Source organism: Necator americanus, chromosome I, assembly GCF_031761385.1.
Source record: "Necator americanus strain Aroian chromosome I, whole genome shotgun sequence".
Lineage (NCBI taxonomy): Eukaryota > Metazoa > Nematoda > Chromadorea > Rhabditida > Ancylostomatidae > Necator > Necator americanus.
In genome coordinates, this window is record NC_087371.1 from 34,918,873 (window position 1) to 34,933,347 (window position 14,475).

The 14,475-nt window shown below is 39.3% G+C and overlaps 3 protein-coding genes across 4 annotated transcripts; 1 reads left to right on the forward strand and 2 right to left on the reverse strand.

The window, feature by feature from the left end:
• On the reverse strand, positions 1–264 carry RB195_007832 (uncharacterized protein; the record flags this gene model as incomplete). The annotated part of the gene is made up of 1 exon (XM_064181674.1): positions 1–264. The coding sequence occupies one exon, from the start codon at positions 262–264 to the stop codon at positions 1–3; it is 264 nt and encodes an 87-aa protein (XP_064038446.1).
• A 267-nt stretch (positions 265–531) lies between these two features.
• On the forward strand, positions 532–2,788 carry RB195_007833 (uncharacterized protein; the record flags this gene model as incomplete). The annotated part of the gene is made up of 5 exons (XM_013439135.2): positions 532–595; positions 858–948; positions 1,266–1,704; positions 1,980–2,049; positions 2,625–2,788. 5 exons carry the CDS (start codon positions 532–534, stop codon positions 2,786–2,788), a joined length of 828 nt encoding a protein of 275 aa, XP_013294589.2.
• A 346-nt stretch (positions 2,789–3,134) lies between these two features.
• On the reverse strand, positions 3,135–11,613 carry RB195_007834 (uncharacterized protein; the record flags this gene model as incomplete). Of its 2 annotated transcripts, XM_064181676.1 has the most annotated exons (27): positions 3,135–3,196; positions 3,285–3,330; positions 3,613–3,653; positions 3,730–3,826; positions 3,998–4,081; positions 4,393–4,524; positions 4,612–4,810; positions 4,968–5,152; positions 5,224–5,380; positions 5,431–5,597; positions 5,672–5,805; positions 6,905–7,020; positions 7,078–7,220; positions 7,609–7,701; positions 7,757–7,869; positions 7,931–8,079; positions 8,166–8,296; positions 8,363–8,467; positions 9,423–9,519; positions 9,593–9,672; positions 10,027–10,187; positions 10,281–10,372; positions 10,498–10,593; positions 10,742–10,834; positions 10,889–11,023; positions 11,312–11,430; positions 11,512–11,613. In XM_064181676.1, 27 exons carry the CDS (start codon positions 11,611–11,613, stop codon positions 3,135–3,137), a joined length of 3,129 nt encoding a protein of 1,042 aa, XP_064038447.1. The 2 variants fall into 2 exon arrangements, with proteins under 2 accessions (XP_064038447.1, XP_064038448.1); XM_064181675.1 differs by lacking the exons at positions 3,135–3,196; positions 3,285–3,330 and having other exon boundaries at positions 3,577–3,653.
• Positions 11,614–14,475: the final 2,862 nt, after the last annotated feature.

Here is a 14,475-nt window from a genome sequence, read left to right on the forward strand (position 1 = left end):
TTAGCCACTTTTGTATTGGGATAAATAATGAGTTATCGTCACGGTTAGTTTGCCCCAAATACCAAGTTCAAGCTCATCCGTACTACTCTCTACGGATAACGAAACAGAATCGCTCAGAATTGCTCTCAGCGAAGCGAATATTTGCTGAGCTCCCATACTCCGGCGTCGTTGGCGATGACCGCTTCGCCTTTTATGAGTATTGATTGTGGGCGGGGTTGTGTCGGAAATCGCCAATGCGGACCGTATTAAAACAGCACAACCCATAAGGTCTGAAGACGTAGGGTTCACATATTGTTATACTACAAATTCTGTTGGTTTCTCAACCTTCAATTATACGAAACACCTTCCAAGAAGTTCCCTCCGTGTACTGATCCCGATTTTGTGCGACTTTGGCAGTTTTGCTTCGGTTGCAATGTCTCTATTCAACAGACGAAATTCGTTTTTTATTCTTTTGTTCCGAATCTTCACCCAACCATTATTGTGCAAGTTTCAGAGAATCCTTTCCCTTCTATATCAAGGGTCGTGAGGACAATGTCACTACATTACACGGAGGACGTCAGCTCATTGTATCCTCAAATCCCTTCCTCAGTGGATGGTACGAGGTGTTTTTGTTCTTTATTATATGCAAGGGCATGGGAAATCCAATCTATTTTGGTCATAATTGAAAGAATGTAACAGATTTTAAGCATATATTGTCAATAAGAAAATATTAATATTGTCAATAAGAAAAAGAAGGTGGCAGAGGAAAACTATTTTCAAATTCGCGATGAAGGATCAACGATATCAATGAACTTTGCGCGAAAATCCAATTTGTTAGTCGCTTATGCTCAATGCCCTAACTAAATCTTTATTTTTAGAGCTGCCAGGGTTGTTCAAAGCTCTTAAAGATGGAACAGAAGAAGTCAAAGGTCTCCTGAAATATAGCTGCAACGTAATCCTTGAGTGCCGGTTAGCTTTATTAATATCTTGAGTAAATCAGTTTGAGGACAGCTATTCAAAGGAATATGCAGAATAGAACTATACACACCCAATATTTTCAGTGAGGGCCCTTTATTTTAACTTGGAACATTTTACAGCACTGTATGTGTTATTTGCTTATCTCTAAGCGTGGCTCAAATTGAGGTCAATACCAGATGAGATTGTTTCAAAAATCCAACGCTTTTATCGTATTTTCGCTCATTCGAACGAGCTACTTTCTATTGGATTGGCTCGAAAGCGTGTTATTATGTTCTGAGTAGATGCAATGTCTTTGTTCTTATTTTCAGATGTTGCCAAGCTGTTTTCCGTCACCCAGAAAACTTTCACAAACACAAACTGACTGTTTGCCGTGCTTACCACAAACCAATTACACCCACGTATGAACAAGTCTTAAAATTTCAAAAGAAAGTAGCCGCAATGTACGATCCGGACATGCCATCAAGTAGCAAGTTATTTGACGAAGAGGACGACGGCGAAGAACTCGTCCCTGACGACAACTCCTTCATTGACACCTACGACGGCATTGAGGAGTTTTGTGACTACGATCCAGTAGATAGTCCGGAACCTGGAGAAGTTGTAGAGTTACCGGAAGAGGGTGTGATGGTTTATGGCGTTGAAGAAGTCGAAGAAGAATCGCTGAGTGAAATCGAAGAAGGTGAATACATAGAGCCCGAAGAAGGTGGAAGTCATCATTCTAACTGCTCCGCATCACCGCCACCAGCTCAGGTTCGTCTATTATGTTTCTCACAGTTACGTAGTACTCAGTAAGAAAACTACATTACAGCATACCTGTATAGTGGTGAATTGGATTTTTAGGAGTTTTTTTCTTATGTTGGGCCTTTTTGCATTGCAACTTTGTGACTAAACTATACAAGAGCATATGAAGCAAATTAAGTACGCATAATTATAACTATGAATAGCTTCAGCATCGTGACAGAAACTAACTTTCTCATCTATATTACAATGTTATGCATTTCCACCCCTTACTTTGTCGTATTCAGGTTAACTGCGAAGTTCGCACATTGTCGTCAAGCAGTGAACCGCCTGAAGAAATGGACTCTAACAACGCATGTGGGTAATTTTCTTTTTATGTTCATTGATGAGGATGTGAGGTTTGAAGTTTCGAGATGAGTGTATCACAAAAGATAGATAATGATTCTAAGCTTGCACTTAAGAGAAGATTAGTAAGGATTAGGAAGAAAGCACCTAATTGAAAGAGTGCAAATAGGGACGTTATATACAAGTCTTACATAGATATAGTAGAGCATTAAACGTGCAGGGTACTAATAGAGCGACGAACACTTATGGAACACTACTTTAATGGATTTTATTTCCTTTGTTGATACTTTGGAGGAAGCACATTGCACGGACACATTCTCGCGACAACACTCCCGTATACACAAACCAACCTCCTTCATAGTCATCTCAGGACCACTCGTTGTACCAAAAATCATCTTTTTCTTCTTTGGTTTATGTTTCCTGACTTCTTGAGAAGTTAGAGAACTAATTCGAAATTGCTGCTGTGAACTGACGAGTCAGAAGATTACAAGAATTCAAAATCGAAGTCCACACGCCCACTGCTTGTCCAGTACATATTTATTTTATCTGTTGATATGTATTTATTTGTTGATTCTATTCCTTTCCAGCAGATGACGCCATTTCGCTCTCAGAAAGTCCTCCGCATGGATCTGTGGATATTGCACTTTTCGATGATAGTCTGCTAGATTCACCTACTGAAAATGAATACTTTGGAAAAGGTTATGACGTGGTGACTTCACCATCCATGCTTCCATTCTCCGAAACAAAGTAACCGTTTTTTGAATTTATTTGGCTCTATTATATGCGGGTTTTCCACTCAGTGAAAATAACGATAGGTTTGATTGTGTTAGTAATTAGCTTCGATTGACTGTGATAAAACAGAATATATCAGCAGTCTAGTTCACCAAAGAATTCTAAGTGAAAGAAAAGGACCTCCTGCACTTTGGGAGCACTTTTTTCTATGTTCAGGTGCGCATGATATCACGTGTTGTTTGTGGCCGGTAGTAAATCTGTAACGTTAAGAAATAAAGTACTTAAAAACATTAAGAACTATATGATCTTGCACAATATTGTTGCTCATGTGACCATCGACCAACCATCATTCTCCGTCATATATGTCAGGGTTGTGCAAGTGCGATGCAAGTGCTAGCAATCTTCGTGTTGTTAAGAACTTTGTATTCTATATAGTTAATAATTAATCTCTAAGCATCCGAACAAAGATGTTGTACGTAATTACTCAAAGTTATGTCCACTATTTGTATGCATACCTTTGTTATGGGTGAACAATGTCACTATCGATTCCTCGTTCGTTTCCTTTTCATACAGTTAGGAATATATTATTTTCTTGCCTGCAAAATGCGCCACAATTATAAGTGTCATCATTAGCGCTCTACAATGTCTCTTCTGTTAATAAAAGTTTATTTCGTTATGAGCTAGGGAAGAGTTTCGAGATTGTGTCGTATTTTGCTTGAAATAGATCAGATCGTTCTAGCGACATTTATTAAATTACATCTTCACACTAGATTATTTATAAATGATTTATATTTGCTCTCAACACATCTATGTCCTTGTCATTGGATGCGCTCGTAATCGCACCGAAGACGGTTGGGCACCGCTGGGTGAGTCCAGTAACGGAACTGAAAATGTACGCATGAATAAACACATGATTTCTACAGATTTGGATGAGAATGGATTAAAAAAACAATTTTTTACCCGCAACTATTTTTTGGGATGATGAGCTGGCGAGGAGAACAAGTGTCAGTGTTACATCAGCTGCATCACTCCACGCTTCTGAGGATGAGATCAATACCTATAAACAACAGCCTTTCGGAAAATGCTATGTGGTAAATCTCTCGAAGGGGAAAAAAACTTGGGAAATGATTGATTAGAACATAATATCTGATGAAAGGATATTATGTCTATTTACTATTTCCCACATAAGCAAAAACTGAATCGGTTATAGAATGGAGAAAAAAATTACTAGGGATGATATACGGTCTCCTTCCTTGGAAATGTCCGTCGGCCGGGGACGAAAATAGTCGCGCGAGTTATTGGGATAGTCGACCTGGAATTTTTAAAGCAAACGCTTTACTTCTCCGATATAATAATTCATATAGTATATATATATATATATATATATATATATATATATATATATATATATTTATTTATTTATTTATATAATAATTCAGTGATAGAGGGATGGATCCTCGTAATGAATTAAGTTTAAATAAATTTCCATATTAAAGCATCTCTCCTTGTAGGATTCATATCTACCAAGAACTAATCATAAAGTAATACATACAATTATAAGTGTTAATTCTTGAGAAATGATTATGGATTGTGTTCAGGATAGCAATCTCCACAAGAACTAGCCTGTACACGGAGGTTTCGCAGATCGTTTTCGTCGAGGTAGTTAAGGGAAGCCACAAGTCGAACAGCACACGGTAGTCCCGCCACAAAACGAAGAGGCTTTTCTACAGCAACATCACGATTTGGTTCAGAAATCTGAACGAATGAAAAGATTTCCAGTAGAAGAATAATAACTTATTAGTGGAAAGATATGAAGAAAACTAGGAAAGGAAAGCAAGGTACCTGCGCCCATTTTGAACGAATATTGCCGACATCAGGAAAAGAGTCTGGCAGAAATGGCGCATGCGTAGCGAGCAGATGTCCAAATGTCCCAACGGAGAGTATTTTTTTGCCATCAGCCTGCTCACAGTCGAGTGGTTCCAGTATGGCCGAAATCAGCGATAACGCTTGGTCACACGGTGCTCCAACCATTCCCCATCGACTAAAAGTCATGCTGCTACAGTTTCTTTTTTTAAGGAGAAGTCGCAGTTTCTTTGAAGAAGTTTTAGTGCTTTAACACGTAGTGGATACACCTAGTAGAAAAACTGAGATGAAAAATCCCTTCAAAATTAGCAATTGAAAACCTGATTGCCACGTACTTTTGAGCATCTGTAACAACTCCACGAATTCTCAGCACTATTTGTGCATATCGTTCTGGCGAGATACTCATCTCTACGAATAATTCTAGCAGTGATAAGAACAGGCCTGCTTCAACAAGGAACGAAGCCATTTGTGGAGGTATACCGGCGAATTGATACTCCGCGCATCGAACCCGTACTAATTCCTGAAATTTTTCGTCCATGTTATTAATAACGCATTCGAGGTTTATACCTCTACTCGGTAAGGAACACTCACTTGATGTACTGTATTAGCTGCATCTGATATATCACCACCACCTCTCAATACCACTTGCGTTAGCGATTCTAATGCCGAGGTTATTTCACACAGACTCGCAATAAATCGGGATGCGCCTGCTAGAGGTTCATTGAAAGCGCTGATTGCATTAGCATCTCTGAAATTAGTTCGTTTAGTACGATTACACACTGTGAATTTTGAACTTACTCGACGATGCATCTTCGCAGTGCATTTCTATCGGCTAGAGTTGGTTCTCGAATAACCTCCTGTAACCTTTCGTACGTGTTCAGTAATATGTCTGACGTCGTAGCAGGTTGTTCTTTAGAAGATAAAGGCACAAGTGACGTCAAACTTGCGCTGGATTTTTCCAAAACCTGAAAATGTTGTGTTGAGAAAACGAAAAAAAAAAAGAAAGTGTATGAGGAACATCTAACAGAGACAACAGTACCCTGATAGGTGGCACAAGATCAGGTGCTGCCGCACGCAAATATCGATAATGCTTGAGAACACATTCAGGTAGCAAGGAAACTATTGGTTCGTAGTTGGCAGCAGCATTCAAAATCAATATGAGCTTGGCGATATCTAAATGAATATGGAACAATCTCTAAATATGATGCATCCAGAACAATAGTGATGGCAAGATGAGGATTTCACGTCAACTTATTTAATAGTCGGAATCTAAGAGTTAGTAAATATGCAATTAGCAGAAATTGTTGTCATATAGAATATCGCAACACCTTCTGCTTGATTTTTACGAAGCATTGTCCTTTCGTGATACATGCGCTGTTTCATAGTAATAAATTATTATTAGATGACGATTTTTGGTGGATGCTATAATGCTGTACAATACGCATTCTTCCTAAACCATATCTATGCAAATTTTGTCGGCTTTATATCTCTTCTTTCGCTATTGAAAATCTATTTGTCGCCTGATCATTTATCATCACATTGACTCCTCTACTAAAGCTAATTGTTTCTCCAGTTAAAGCCATAATATATTGGACATAGACATAAAATAGCAACATAGAGTGGATCGTCTCCATTTCACATCGGACTGCAACTTTAGCGTGTCCCCTTACACCTGCACTCACTTTAGCACTCGGTCACGCCGCTTCTCCTTAGCGTTTTCAACTTCATTCTTTGAATGACACTTAAAAACCATATTTGTGCCAAAAAGTCAACAAGTCATACAGAATAAGTCTCTACATTTCACTTTTTTTTTCGTTGAAACGCAGGTAATTCGCCATCGTTGAACCCGATCCAGAACTGTTCAGGTTCGGAGTTTTTTTTTTCTAGTATCTGTTGACAACGGATATACACGTCAGTTAAAGTTATTGAAGAAAGCAAACGGCAAAAAGTTTTGCGAATTTTCATGTTGTAGTCCTGCTTTCAAACAATAACGGCAATTTTTTACATGACAAATGTTAGAAGACAGTTCTGCCCTTTTAAGCACTTCGTTTATTTCCCCAAAACGATCGATCGTAAAATCCACTAACTCTCTACTCTTTCAAGGTGATAAACACAGAAAAATTTTCATTTGCAGCATTGTTGATCCCTTTTTATTTCCAAGAAATTTAAAAGATAAATCCCCTTTTCATAGGTGATCTCTTGGAAGAGTGAAGAAACAACAAAGAACTGCATATTCTCATTGAAAAAAAGCTAAAAAAAATTATCCACTCACAAAATACGTCATCTATTTGCTGCTCTCTAGTATCATAAACTAGATGTAGACCAAGCAATTCTCTAACCATCCCGTGAACGAAGACTGCGTGCCGTGCACCAACTTCACTCAAACATCTACAATGTTTTCACATTGATTTCCAGCAGATTGAAAAGCGAAATTAAAATAATGACCTATAAATATGAGTCTTGTCACTAGGAAAGCGATGAAGGCAATTTAGCAATGCTCTCGAGCAAACTCGCATACATTCTGCATCAGCGAACTCAGCTTTGCATAGAAGTTCACGCAGAGCTTGCCGTGAATCCACTATTGCGTCCTAAAGAGAGGATTAGGTAGAATGGACGCGAGTGACATTCGATTTCTGAACATTTTTGGATGTTCAAATAACTGCATTGTTCAAATTATTACTTAGGAAGTCCAAAATTAATTTCTGGATTAATCTGGATTGCTCCTGTACTAATATGTACACATACTGGTGCTACTAGAGTAAAGTTTACAAAATAGTGATAGATTTTCTCAATTAATAAAAACACACTCAAATGGTTCTATTAGGCCACAAACGAGAGGGAAAAAGCACATTGACAGAAGTAGCATGCGTCTTCGCACAGAATTGTATTCACAGCGGCCTTTTCAACAGTCAGTATGAGGCATGCCCAAAACTAGTGTCGAAATATTAGCTGATATGGACTTTGATAAAACCTTACATCCAAACACTTAAGAACTGTTTCCAACTGTTCCTTTTGTAATTCCCCGTGAACAATCAATGGTGTCAACGCAGCAATCGCATCAAGGCGCACCTAAAATGCTTAAAATTTGTTCTGAACATTGAAAACTAAGGTGGTTTGTGGATACTTCAACGATTTCGTCATTGAACATATCAGACAGATGATCAAGAGCTGAGGTGGCAAAAGCTGGTCTGTTTGCTGCCAACCGACCAAGAGAATAGACAGCAGCACGTCGAACAGCTAGAAAAAAACATTATGTATAGTGCACGAAATATCTACAAATAAAGAGGTTAAACCTTACACATGAACTCGTCCTCAAGGGCAGAAACAAAAGCACCACATGCGCCTCTCGGAACTATACTTTCCGAGTCCTCTTGTGGAGATGTGGTAGTTCCACTGGGTGGACAGCGCGCATTCAATTCCTTCCCAGACGACCAGTCAGACGCATATCTAAAAACAAACTCTTTTTTGTTTTATACACGTTCGAAATCTGATTCACAATCTAGAATGATAGAAGACGAGGAAGAAAAAAATACTGTTTTTGTCGTGGTTGTGCTTGGTAGTGAGACTTCCAGCGAGATTCTCTTTGCTGCTGATTTTGTGGAGCTTGTGTGATGGCAAACCGCGACTGGTGAACCTTTTTCACCTGCTCGCGCCCAGTCGCGTCCTCCAAAATGAAACATCATGTTTGGTTTTTAATTTCACCAAAGACACAGTATCACCAAAGACTTACTTGCACAGTTTTCATCATTTTCTTATCAAGAGTTTGGTCGAGAAATGCATCGGAAACTGTGTTGAATTGACCAAGCAGTGTGGCCGCCTCTGTTCTTACCATGACCTTAAAAGAGAAAAAGAAAGGATAAAGTGTTCAGCTTTAAACAATCTGCTTGACATGAGCCACCACATTCCCTTTAATTCAGAATCGCTTGTTTACAAACGTGTAAGTCGCCTATATAATGACTTGCGGCGGTTAGCCTATAAGTCAAGTTAGTGTTCCTACTCTTCCATACAAGTCTGGTTCCAATTAATGACCCCGAAGTGATGAAAGGAGTGGTTGAAACTAGGGTGGATTCGAATTCCGATTGATCTTCCAGATACAGATACCTTTTATCGACTGCACTACAGTCGCTCTACCATGACGTTAACGGGTTGAACGATCTGGAGAGGCTTTTTTCGTCAAATGCGAAAGTATAAAAATGTAATTCATTTATTTTATCGCAATCATATTTGAACTTTTTAGAAAACCTATGTCATTAATTGCAAAAGCAATAGAATTTCTGAGATATCACTCTGCAATTTTTCGTCGATTACAGTTCGATGTACAAGGACAGCAGCAGCCGCTCTCCGATGGTAAAAAGAATATGGCATCATATGTTCTCGTACCGGTCTCGAAGACACATTCCCTTCTTCGTGTCCGTGTAACACATTATTTATAACAGACGGTCAGTTAAATGGCAGAAGGGATGTATTAGGTGATGACACACCAAATAATGAAGACTATTCGCGTGATCAAATGTTTGCAATACGACGAACCCACTGTCTTACATAACCTGCCCTATTCTGCAATTCTTACTCTCTAAATGGACAACACTCCTTTTGTTTCTTTATGAATTACTTTCACGAATGAAGCTATTCCAGAAACTCCTTTAAAAAATAAAGAAAAATGGAAATAAATTTGAAGATTACTAGTGCCGACCCGACCAGTTCGAAGAACAACAGGAATCAAGGTTATCAGGTGAAATAAAGAAGTGGACGCAAAAGAAAATAAATAGATGATTAAGAACAAAACCAACCTCCTGATCGTTGACGGCATCGCAAACGATGGAAAATGCATCGTCACTAAGCTGCAACTTAGCATCCACTGCATCAGAGAAACTACTTGTAATGAGGCTGAAATTATTTTTTTTTCTTTTGAATAACCGCCTATACAGTGTAGGAATTTTAACACAACAACAACACTTACAAAGTAGGTATTTTGTTAGCGAATACAAGGAGGATCCGCAAGGCGATGATACGGACCTGCTTGTGCGAATCATTAACTAACTGAAATAGAATATATTGGTGGTATATCTCCTTGAAAATGTGTTCAGATAGGCGATTTTGATCAGATGTTGATTTGAAAAGTGGGGCTAGGCGGAAAAGAATTCATAAATACAAAAAATGCTTTTCGCAGTAATTTTGAATCAAGTATTTTCGTACACTTTTATACAACTCAATTACAACATGTGGGTAGTCAACTCTGAGAGCCGTGTAATAAAAGTATCACACCACTATAGTAAGGATTTCAAAGGAAAAAGAACTTCATTCATTTCGGTAGGATCGAATTATCCAAAAAAAAACACTAGGTAGTAGAATCCCAACACTCAAGAGCGAGTGCTTCGAATAGAAATGACTTACGCTTTTAACTGTGTTATAAGCATGGATCGTGAGCCCATCCTCGACCCCACTGAGTAAGGACAATCCTTCAATTGCCGAAAGGCGAACTCTTGAATCCATATCCGTAGTCATTTGACACAGCAACTTTTCCAGAATAAGCAGAGACGTTGAATCAGGCCTTCCTTTAAAAAAAAAAACTTTTTTTTGGAAGAGAGTTCTCGTTCTGAACTCATCCAAAACATACTACAAAAGAAACTGAGTAATATAATACTGACTGTTCATTACTCGCGCAACATGAAAACCGATAGCTGCACATCTACATGTATGCGAGGTAGAGTGTAAACAACGATCTGCACAACGCAATACTCTGAAATTGAAGAGAGGACGCTGAATTTCCACTAAAAAAAAGAGACGCATACGTTAAAAGAGGGAAGAAAGTAACATGGGGAGTATTGTATTGAGAAAATCTTCCAAGATTAGATACGCTCTCACCTCAGAGGAATGCAATCTGCAGATATAGCACCACTGTTGAGTCCTTCTGTTAGCAAAAGCAGCAATCCATCGTCTAAGTACGAGCGTGCAAACAGGCTACAAACATTCTCAGTACAGAACAAGTCATCGCACTTCAAGCAATTAAACACGATACTAACTCAAACTAATGAAAACAACACTAAAAAATGTTTCACCTAACATCACAATAGTAGGAGGAAATAAAGGCGGAACATAAAATACATACTTTGCTTCTTTTCCAGCCTCTGACAGTAAACGCTGAACTACAACATTCCATAAGGAGGATGTAGCTAATCTTTGCATAATACATAGTAGCATTCTAAAATTTCGAATTTAGGCAATAAAATAATCGTCAAGAATAACAAAAACATGCCTGAGAAGTTGCTTTGCGATTTGATCGTATGTGGTGACAGAAGCAGATGTGATTATGAGATTGACAACATCAGAAACGTCCTCGGTAAAAGTTGGGAGATGTTCGATTGAGAACTCTCGTAGCAAGATAGAAGCACTAAAAGTAATCATTAAAACAAAGCAGCAATCGGCAGCAATCATTAAAGCACTAAAAGTAAGTAAGTAAAGAAACTACTACAAAAAGAACAAAAAAGGCTGTTGAATCATTCCAAATATATTCAAAAATTATAATAAAAGAAAGAAACAACCAACGACTGGTTTCCACCACACCAAGTGTTAAGAAAAGTGAAAGAAAAAAAGTAAAAAGGGATAGAAAATCCTCTGTAGCATCCACTTAACCACAATTATTAGAGGACCCTTCTATGGCAAATAAACCGCAACTCACATCTGACGGTCACCACCTTGAAGTCGTGACAGGACATCATTAACGACATCGACAGCCCGACGCTTTGCAAAAGGAAGTGCTGTGGGACGACGAACTAGTGCAGTACTGTCCAGAAGATCCTTCAAATGTTTACTAACGGTTATGGAGAATTGATATAAAGGAAAACATTGTACAGGATAAAAGTATATCTGGTCACACACCTGCTTAACTCTCTTTACTTCAGGCACAAAGGTTACATCCTGAACATGTTTGCGTTTCTTCGGCAGGACACCTCCGTTTCCTCGGGGTTCCGCCTTCACCATGTCAATGATTTGCACTATTGCTCTAATGAGAACCTTCAGCACTCAACAAAACAGCAATAATCCATAGGTGACACGAAATAACCAAATACAGGCGTAATTCGAAAATAAAAACGTGACGACGTACATATTGTACACGTCGCAATCCGAAAAATACGGAGGACACGGCGTCAAGTCCGTACGGTCGTTACATGCATCATGTTCTAGTTTTATCTCCAACAGCGACGTTCTAGGAGACAAACGTATTGGATCCACACCTTACAGAAATGGGACCGTGATCCGGAGACTTTGGACGTCACATTCGTCGTTTACAACGCGTCAAAGTAGCATTTTTTTGACTTCGATTTCCGCGTCTTTCCTATATTTTTTATTCGTATATTTTCAGCATGTATCAGGTCAATTTTCTGTTATTTCTTTGGTTTATGTGTTTAGTTGGTTGTCTTTTAAATGCCAGTGGTGCGCATTCTCGTACACAATTGTATTATGTGGCTTTTTCTTCTCCCGAATGTACAATTTGTTTTCTAATGTATGCGGTTACGTGAGATGTAGTGAACTTTTGAAACATTTTTCTTCTTGTTCACGTTTTCTTCGACATCTTTGTCTCTGTACCTTTCGCCACTCTTCTTCTTCACGTTTCACTAGACATCGTTTGCTATACCTTCTGTCATCCTTTGTTGTCGCATGTACATGATCATGCGAACCATTGGATGCTGTGGAGGGGAAGCTCGTACATTCGCTTTGGCTTTGTTTGTATATTATACTTAAGCTCTGCTGCTCTGTTAACACATTTCACCTTCGAATACGAACGTGTCATGTCTGTTTACGACAAATTTGTATTTTTGTGTGTGTGTGTGTGTGTGATTAAGATTTATTGAATTTGTACACATTTACACGTACATACATATGAAACGCTTGACGACTTGAGGTAGCAGTGACAAAACAAGAACTATTTCTCTGTTTGGAAAAAAAAGTCGCAAATGAACAAGATAGAGGGTAAAATTAAAAGATGGATCGTTGTTTCTGTTTGAAATTACGCGCGCCAATCGAATCCTATAAGTGCACTTGGAGAATTTAGTGTGAAGTAGGGCAAGCCTATAGAATCCGCACCTTGCGAAAGTCGTCAGGATGCAGTTCGCAGTATCTGAACGAAAACGAGGAATCTATAAATCAAGGAAACAGAGACAACAACAGCACCAGTTTGCCCTACGATCCAATACATTGCGCTCACGGGATTGACGAAATGTAACCTAGCAAGGTGGATTTCCTTACTCGTAAACAGTTGTGTTGCGGTTGGTTTCGCAAGTAATCCACCTTATAGTAGGATCATAACGACATAAAGACGGACAGTTGGGTAAGCGGGTGCGCTCGAAGCGAAACGGTGGAGCGTAGCGGTTCGGATCGTGTAAGGAAGTTCGCCACGGTCGCACTTAGATTCGAACCGCTGTCTTCACCCCAGCGCTTCGAGCGCAACCGCTTACGCAATTGCACCGTGCTTCATGTCGTTTTGATTCTTCTATAGCCTCAGGTCTGCTAATTGTAGGTTTGTGAATATCAGGCAAACTTGTGAACCAGTCTGGTTATCAAACATTGAATAGAATCATCTGGAATATATTCTTGTATAGCACGTTAATTCTTTTTTCGTTCTAGATCTAGGTTGGCTGCCATATTTCAGCCATATTTTTTTATTCCATTTCAGATAATGTAAACGTGCAATTGCTGTGAAGATTATACACTTTTGGGTGTGGTAATAGTAACTCCAGGTTTAAAAATGTTCGGAAGTATTTGTACTTTCTAACTATTAGATCCATCAACTCCATAGTCTCCAATTTCCAGTTTTGAATAAGTACCAGTTGTTATTTGAAACAAAGAAACGAAACGTAGGTCAGCGTTAGCTGTTTTACGCCTGGTGTATCTCAAATCGATTAGTTATTTTAGCGGATGAGTTGCACTTTGTGCCGCTATCTTGTTTATGTGGCACTGCTGATTGAGTTATGTTCCTTAAGGTATCATGAACTTCCCTGTAATCTCTTTTTTTCTCTTTCTTCTTTTCTTTCTATCGATCCGCTCAGATAATAGAAAGAGGTGGAAGAACCAGCTCCCGTCTACGGGTCGTCGTGCTTTCAGAACGCAGTTTAATAAAGTTCGAGAATAACCAATAAATTTAGGATTCAAATGTGTGCATATCGCCTGCCCATGAAATCTAGAACATCTGGTGAAAAATCCAGTATGAAGTGTGTGAGTTTTTGAATGGATGGGGACAAAACATCGCAGAAAGCATGATATCGTTTAGGGGATCCTGGTTCGATTGTGGATCCCTCGTTGGAATTCTCTCCCATGTAGGGTAGGGTCAAAACTACATGAGGAACGTAAGCAATTCCGTAGGCGGCTTCTTTCGAGGCGCTTCGGTGCAGCGTAGCGGCTACGAGACTGGTGAAATACTTGTTGGCACCAGCCATCGCTGCAGTTTGGGACGGTTTCAACTCGGTTCCAACTGCTGCCTCCACCTCCACCGGGCTGTTTCGAGCGCGTACGCAAATGCACCGCAACTACACTCGTGACTCACGTCGTTTTGACATAACTATGGGGAATGATGTCGAGACTGAATGTGTTAAATAGGATTACCGCTGTGCATCTTCGATTGGGGGAGAGAGAAGGGGGGGGGGGGGGAAGAGAGTGTCTCAAGCAGAGAAAAGGGCATACGGTGCGGCAGATGCGTGGCGTTCACGAGGCTGAATACTTCCGGTAGTAGTTATATATAAGTTTTTCGGATACCCTAGTGATTGGGTCGCCTAGGATGTATTTGTACACAATATTCAAACCCAGAAGTTTCACGAAGACATATATTGCACTGCTGGCAAGATGTTG